The 8,674-nt window shown below is 33.0% G+C and overlaps 1 protein-coding gene across 1 annotated transcript in view; it reads left to right on the top strand.

Moving 5' to 3' along the window:
• The window catches only part of LOC107625834 (solute carrier family 40 member 2), a gene marked incomplete in the record, with an annotated part of 6,024 nt that extends 888 nt beyond the window's left edge, over window positions 1–5,136 (top strand). The window contains 6 exon segments of the mRNA XM_016328560.2: window positions 520–716; window positions 896–1,354; window positions 1,980–2,151; window positions 2,801–2,938; window positions 3,655–3,765; window positions 4,751–5,136. Of these exon segments, the coding sequence (XP_016184046.1) occupies window positions 520–716; window positions 896–1,354; window positions 1,980–2,151; window positions 2,801–2,938; window positions 3,655–3,765; window positions 4,751–4,897 (1,224 nt within the window).

Here is an 8,674-nt window from a genome sequence, read left to right as displayed (position 1 = left end):
CTATGTCACGCTTGTCACTCTTTTGTGTATCACTTGGATACGGTATCTAAATACATTGATATAAAGATGAACCAGAAAATGATACTTAATTAACAAAGCCTTTTTCCAACTAGTTGGGTTCGGCTACATGGATTAAAGACATCATAGCGTCCTGTCCTTGCATTGGGATGCGACGAAGTTTTACATTAGTTGTTGCAGGCCTAACACAATCCTACATGGATCTAAAGATGTCATTGCATCCTGACCATGCATTGGGATGCGATACAATTTTACGTTGGTTGTCGCAGACTGATCTTTTTTCCAAGACTTGAGACCGGCTATGTAAATATAGGCTGAGTTATGAACAAGAAAATGAAAGTAATGGATACAAAGGAACGGCAAAAAGAATTCTAATTTGATATATGTACATTTATATTGAAAGTTTCTTATAAGTGAGTTATGAACAAAAGAAGATAAACAAGTTTATATGTTACAGGAGTTTCTTTAGTTATTCGAGTTTGTTCCATAATTTTTCTACAGGTTTTGCAATTGTGGTTGGTGACACAAAACCTCTCTTTTGTTATCGCTGGCGTCGCGGTGATCACATTGCTTGTCTCTTCATCTTTGAAGTATACAAATTTCTTAGTTTTCATACAGCTGGTTGTGTTAATCAATGTCTGTGGAGGCATTAGTGTGCTTTCCACGCTCGCCGGAACCATCTTAATCGAAAGAGACTGGTAATGTTATTAACCCTTTTTACAGAGGAATGTTGTGTTGCCTTAAATCTAGTATTGATGTTAAGGATCTTAGATCTTACATTCTTAATTTTCTCATCATTTTCTATGCAGTAAACTGTTTGAAAAAATGTCAATGTGAGAAAAAGAGGTATATTTTTATCTTAGTTTTCATTGTACAGGTTGTTGGTTATATCAGAAGGTGAACCCCCGGAATTGCTGACAAAAATGAATTCGGTTACAAGGCGCATCGATCTAACATGCAAGCTTCTCGCTCCGGTTATAACCGGCTTCATAATAAGTTTCTTGTCTCTCAAGGCATCGGCTATAACTCTAGCACTCTGGAACACTGTATCTGTTTGGGTGGAGTACTGGCTTTTCAGTTCTGTATACAATGGAATTCCAGCTTTGAAACAAAGTAACCAAAGAAGGGTGGCAAAGATTTTACAAAGTGATGATGAGGAAAGGAATGAAATAACTTTGGAAGGTAACTCACCACAAGTGGATGATAGATCAAGAAGCAAAAGTTTTTGTGAGTGGATCTCAGAGATACCTTATGTTGTTGCATGGAGAGTTTATTTGCAGCAAGAAGTTGTCATTCCTGGAATAGCTCTGGCTTTGTTGTTTTTCACTGTGCTAAGGTGAAATCTCAAACAATTTTTGTAGGAAAGAATTTTATAAGGGTATATAGCCTTCATTTTCCTTTTTCACTAAAAAAGGTTGGTAAAAGGTTTATTTTTCAGCAATTTGTTGTTTCCGTTGATGTTTAAAGTATTTTACCAATTTACAGAGAGAGAAAAAAGGATGGCTCAATGCACTAATCTTTTATTTGGTGAGGTTTAAGGAACATAAAATCATAGAATTTTATCTTCATTTTGTAACTTCGTCTTTTTATCTATTTATGAAACGGAAAAATGACGAACAGAATTTTTTGTCTCCCTAAAATGAATCTGTTTTGCACTCTAAATTTTTTTTACCTCAAAGCATTATGCTAGCTGCTAGTTAGAAATATTTTACTCCTCTTGACCAGCTGAAATGTTTATTTAATTCTTTACTCAATAGCACTCTTGGAGAGTTGTGTTTCCAATTCAAGTATTCAACTATTGTGAAATAAATGTTTGATTCATCAAAGAAAAAAAAAAGTGTTAGCAACATCTCTCTCTACAGTGCTATATAGTATATATCATTCATTGGACAAAGTCATCAACACCTTGAGAAACATGCATTCTCTATATCACTGATGAAACACCAATTACTTTGTCACAGCTTTGGAACTTTGATGACAGCCACATTAGAATGGGAAGGCATACCTGCATATATCATTGGAATTGGAAGAGGAATAAGTGCTGTAATTGGAATTGGTGCAACAGTTGCATATCCTGTGCTACAATCTCAGATATCAACTATCAGAACTGGACTTTGGTCTATCTGGTCTCAGGTATATTCTTACCAATACTTAAAAGTGTTCTGTATAAATGTCATGTTCTGAATGGTTGTCAATTATTATGGTCTTTGTCTGAACCATCTTTGTGCACACTTTTTACTTTTGGTTTTAAAATGATTGATAAGAAGTGAGAGAAGATAAAAAATTTATCTTTTATTCCATAAAAAGAAAAGATATACAAGAGAGGTGTATATAAATGGAGATTCTATGGTGCTTTTCAAATTCTTGTCGAATTTGCCTTAACATGGACCCCACTCTTTTATGTTTGTGTTAGGCAACTTAGTTGTATGCATCTTTAGCAATAACGCACATAAAAAGTGTTGCAAACATAATTTTTCCTTTGTTTTCGGCATCCAATCCTAACATACTTTTAGACGAATTCACAAATTTCATTGGACCACATGTCCTCAATACTATATACTAGGATTCTTCCTTGTGAGGATTCAAATCGGAGACCACTAGGAAGGAAACAAACTTATTTACCACTCGACCAATTCAGTGTTGGTGAATAATTGTAAAATGTTATTCCATTTGATTTCACTATGAACACGCGAGCAAATTAAAAATAACTGTTATTCTTCTTTTAAGTGTAACTACTCCTGTTGATCTTTGTTGTGAATGTTAATGTACAATTTGAATGCAGTGGACCTGCCTCTTACCATGTGTAGCTGCCATATGGATACATAGTGGAAATATATCATCATATACTTTGATGGCAAGTGTGGCTTTATCTAGGCTTGGGTTGTGGATGTTTGACTTATCTGTACTTCAACAAATGCAGGCAAGGATATCAGCAACCCCCTATTCTCTGAAATTAATTAGTACAACTTGCACTTAGTTAAACTACTAAAAGAGATTTAGTTCCTAATAAACTGGTTTTGGTTAATGTTCATGTAAAATTTGGCTTAAAATCATCTATAATCAAGATATGTCTTTTGTATTCTTCTGTCATCAAAACCGAACTGGTAACTGATGTGGTTAAAATACTAGGTTAATATTAGGTCACTAGTTTAATAGTTGAGTCACTAATTAAACCAATTGACCTGATAATTAAATAATTCAATAAAACTAGTATATTCTCTAAACCTTATTAATCTATTTTTTTATAATGTAAATGTATATAATAATAACAAATATGAAATTAGTCATAAAGGTAAGTATTTTATTTTCTAACTAAAATATAGGTCTTGAGTTCGAGTCTTACCAATAACGCATTTTACTTCTCTTATATTCAAGATAGTAGATTTTAAAATATTAAAATTGAATAGATACATAGATTATGGATAGTTTAACCGAAGTTTTAATAATTGTCTGGGAATGGAAAACTTAGAATGTTGTCTCTATTATCTTATAAAAATGTGTTTAGTGTGGCATCTAGGTTTAAGTGCATGTCTCTTGATGAATAGAAGAAGCATAGGACAGGTTCTCTAATTCTTCGTTATCATCTCCATTATTCTTAGTCTGAAATTTTTCTTGTCATGTAATTTTCTTAAATAGGACCTTGTTCCTGAATCAGATCGTTTGGTGGTTGGAGGAGTTCAGAGTTCACTTCAAGCTGTCATGGATTTATTGGCTTATATTATGGGAATCATAATATCCGATCCCCGGGTTAGTTATTTTCACAGCTATAAAATAATTCATGCGCATCCCTTAAAATGTGTGTTTTCTATTAATTTTATTTTGGAATAGAAATTGGCACTGTTATTTTGGTAAGGTAGAAAAATTATGTTTAGAATGACATTATCGAAAATAGAAGTAACAATATTATTATTCTTTTGTTTTTCTGCTTTTATATATTTGATTCTAGCAAGAAGTGATTCTATGAATCAAATTAGTTAGAATTATATTACGGTTGATTATGAGGTTGTTATGGTGTGAAAATATTTTATATTTATTATTTAGAATTTAAAATTGCTAAATTGTGACTCATGAAAACCTAATTCAACTTTTAGCTATCTTAATGGCATGACTCTGTTGCTACCTATTATGATTATGTTGTGGCCAATTTAGAAAAACAGATTGCAAAAATTAAAAATTCTTCATAATACTATTCATAGACACTTACCAATTATGCTTCACATTTTTTGACACGATACTCATTAGTCATTAATACTCATCAAACACGCATGTCTTTTGTGTCCAACCGCATCTTAATAAAAAATAAAAGATTTTTCTTTGGATACCCTAGAACACACCTACCATCACATATCCAGTCTTATTCTTAATATGTATTTTTGAAATGAATTTAAAAATAGTATGTATTATTATTTATTAAAATAAACAATATTTTAAATATTTTATATAATTTAAAAAAGACATTAAAAATAGTTAAAAAATTAATTTATCAAAATATCATTATAATTTAATTAAAAAATAATTTATATTTTTTATATATGTAATATCTTCGTATTTTATAAGAATTTAAAATTCATGTGTCCGCGAATTGTGTTTTGTGTCGGTGTTCGTACATCATAGTAACTTCATAGTAACTTATTATGGTGAGTTACTTGTTCAAAGAACTTTTCTTCTATTTACAAAGAATCTGATGCTCATAAAATGTTCTGATCTTGTTTCTTTCTTCCTTGTTTCTTAGGACTTTTGGAAATTGACTTTATTGTCATTTTTGGCTGTCACATTGGCTGCTCTCTTCTACTGCGTCCACGTGTATCGTGTGCGCCAGCATTTGTTTCACTTCGATCGGATACTGTGGGTTAAATATTTCATAAGAGTAGCATCTTAAGGAGTTATTTCATAACTCTTTCAAAACAGAGATATGAAGATATTAGAAGATACAAATTGTTTAGAGAAAGAGACAGATATAAATATGAAACAGACAAAATATATTTGTTCCGTGATAAAATTTGTCTAATTTTCTATCCGTTAAAATTAACGCAGAAAAATAGATGTAATTTTTCTTTTGTTTGTTTCTTTCTTTGGACATTTATTAAATATAATCTAAATGAGTTAATATTTTGTGTAGATACATTGTACGAGACATTGTGTCTAATTTACACACTATCTACTGGTAGATGGGATTTTGACCTAACCTAAATAAGAGTCAATTTTTAAATTGTGGTGATTGAGTGATATTGCTATTAAGATTATCCAGCTATTAAGATCATGCTTTCAGCATTAGTATTGTCTCAGTATTTAAATTTAAAAACTGTCTAAATTTTATAAAGAAATACTTTTAATTTATTTGAAACAAGATTTAAGTATGTTAAAAAGTTGGCTTTTTTTTATTTCGCAGGCAATATCGACAAAACAAGAGAAAAATCAATTGTTTAGTTACTCCTTGCAAAATATGTTACAAAAGTAAATATTTGAAATTTTATGCATTAAAAAAAATAGCTACTTATTTTAATCTAAAAAGAAATGGTCCATAAATTTCACAGCCGTAAATGATAAGGATGAGAGTAAAATATAACACAGCATGTAAATGCTAATGGAAGATGCAACACCATTATCAGATCATAATATAGACACATCACACATGTATAGCAGGATTATCAGTGTATTTGTACTAGTCTACTAGAGCTCATACATCAAAGATATTGAAATATCTCACATTTTAATTTAAGAAAAGGAAATGTAAATGTTCGGATCATCAAACACATAATTGAGCATATATTAATAAACAACAATGTTAAGGAACTAAATATTGCAGCCAATATTTTCAGCTAACAATCATTAGACCGGCAAAAGAAGTATGATAAAATTAATAGAAAATAAAATAAAATAAAATAAAAATCACAGTATTTAAAATTATTTTTTGTACTTTTTTATTTGAAATTATTTTTTGTACTTTTTTTATTTCTTCTATCTCTAGCAACACTACAATTTCATTCACTCATCACTCATTTTTATTTGAATTTTATATGCTTTTATTATTTATAGTTTAGATTCTTTTTTATTGTTCAATTATTGGCTAATTTATTGGATATAAAAGTTAGCTCTGTTATGATAAGAATTATCTCATTATGGCCGGCTCATACATTCTCAAAATTGATTACATTAAAGAGGTTTGAAAGTGTAAACAGTTCAGTTCACCTCTATAAATAAAAAAATGTAATTGTACTTTCGTACACAACAACAACATAAATAAAAGCACTTCTTTCTCTTTTCTTTCCATATTCTACTAATACAATATCAATATATTATAATAGTGTTGGTGAATATTAATATGGGACGCTCCACGGTACAGATACAAGTTGATACAGATATACAAATATTCCCTCTCTTTGAACATGAGATTAACACGTGGTGTTGTGGTGTTGTGTTTCAGAGCTTGTTAGCTGTGGACTGTGGCTGAGCCAACTAGCGAAAATAGTGTGATTCAAATATAAGCTGCTGGACTTGCTGAAATGGGCTTTGGCAGTGAATTGGGTATCCAAAAACTGAATTGGACCCAAAGCTTTTTTTTTAATTTATTAATAAGAGGAAAAAAAGAGATACCAGGTTTACCAGTAGCCATGGATACTGTAACTGAAATAGAAATGAAGATCTCCCCAAAAACGAAATCCTAGGTTGCAGGGAGACAGATACAGCCGCCATCATGGTGCTGTGGCGGAGGTTGACGTCTGAAAACCGATTCTGATCGAAGTCACGGATTCATCTCGGACTTCCCACTTTTCCCCATTAATGAAAAAAAAAATTTTCAATAAACCTGCCGGACAGCCGAGTGATAAGCAACTGTTGACAAAATTGCCATAATGCTGCATGACTTGGCAATGTTTTCCATTTTTGTTAGTGCTTGTCCACTTCTTTGCATTGGATCCGGAGGAAGAACTAGAACTGGTATGGCTCTAGCTCTTAGGCATTCAAAGAAGGCGTCGATGAAGTCTAGACCAGGCACATAAACAACAAGAACCTTGTCCCAAAGCTTGATAACCGGCTTTTGGCTTGTTAAGAGCTTATGAGCAATGCAAGATGCATTAAGATGTTGTTCTGCATAAGTCCTCTGGCCTATCGATGCACCTTTTTCATTAATCCAAGTGTAAAGTGTTCTATATTGAGTGATAGGATGAGTTCCCCATTGCCTTAAATAGCCATCTAAAGTAGGCAAATTAGGAAAATGCACTCCTGGCAATTCACCTAACTATTTAGGATCCACCCACATGATTGAAACTTGAAAGTACAAATATTTCACATTTGAAATAACTCCCACAAACTAATACCAGTTCGGCGCTGAATTCATCGTGAATCGCACTATGGAAGGTGAGGAGGACGCAGCGGCCGGAGTGAGTATCATAAGCGTGGGGCGGCTGTCGGCGAACTCGCATGCATCAGCGACCACGGTATGGTGGGGAGACCTCCGTTATGGGAAGCGAAAAGAAAATCTGATCGAAAAAGGGGTGGAGACGCCGCGTTCTTCACAGGGATGACTACAGCGGTAGCACGAAGTTTCCAGTTGTGGTCTGCCGATTATGATGTCACCGGTGATGGGTGACGGCAGTTCTTCTTGTTGCCCGTTGTGGAGCCTCTTGGTCACCCACTTCTTCTAGTCGGCGATGAGCTTCGGGTCTCTCCTTTCCCTGGATGGAGTAACAACTTCACTCCCTTTACAGTGATAAGGGTTTTTAGCAATTACAAAAAAAAATTTTTTTTTGGGCAAGCAATTACAAAAATTAAAAGATACTAAAATTCACATATACCTTCAAAGTTCTATTTACAGGCCCACAAAAATTATATTTATGAATCAATCATATGGCCCATGAACCCCAAATTATAGGATCACGAAAAAAAAAAAATAGAGCCCAACACTAATACCCCTAACAACATTTTAAGCTACTCATGCGACTCAGCTTCTGTTGTTACGCATCCTGCACCAAGTTCTGCAACTTGTTCAGTGAGTTCTGCAAGCTGCTCCCTCAGGACCAGCACTATGACGCGTGTCATCCTGGTATTCAACCCAGAAAAATTTGTACAAAGAGCATCTGTACACTATAATTGGCCTATTAATATTGGTGTCTTCTATCTGTACTTTGTTATTTTTATTTTATTATATCTTCCTCATTTGTTTATTTCACAACACGTTATCAACACGAGACTCTGATCAAATTTTAGGAAGACTCAGGCAAAACTATCTCATCTTGAATTTAATGCTCTTGATATATCTGGAAACAACTATTTATCATGGATACTGAATGCTGAAATCCATCTTGATTCAATGGATCTTGGAGATACCATTAAAGTTGAAAATAATGTATCCCATAAGGATAAAGCCAAAGCCAAGGCCATGATTTTCCTTCGTCATCATCTTGACGAAGGATTGAAAAATGAATATCTCAATTAAAAGATCAGGCAGATCTGTGGAAAGATCTTGAAGAAATGTACAATCATCAAAAGACGGTGATACTTCCTCAAACCCGATATGAATGGACACACTTGCGTGTACAGGATTTTAAATCCATAAATAAATATAATTCTGGAATATTTCGAATCACCTCACGAATGAAATTATGTGGTGAAAAGATATCTGATAATGATATGTTAGAGAAAACTTTCTCGACCTTCC

Source organism: Arachis ipaensis, chromosome B02 (genome assembly GCF_000816755.2).
Source record: "Arachis ipaensis cultivar K30076 chromosome B02, Araip1.1, whole genome shotgun sequence".
Taxonomy (NCBI): domain Eukaryota; kingdom Viridiplantae; phylum Streptophyta; class Magnoliopsida; order Fabales; family Fabaceae; genus Arachis; species Arachis ipaensis.
This window is presented reverse-complemented; position numbering and strand designations above follow the sequence as displayed.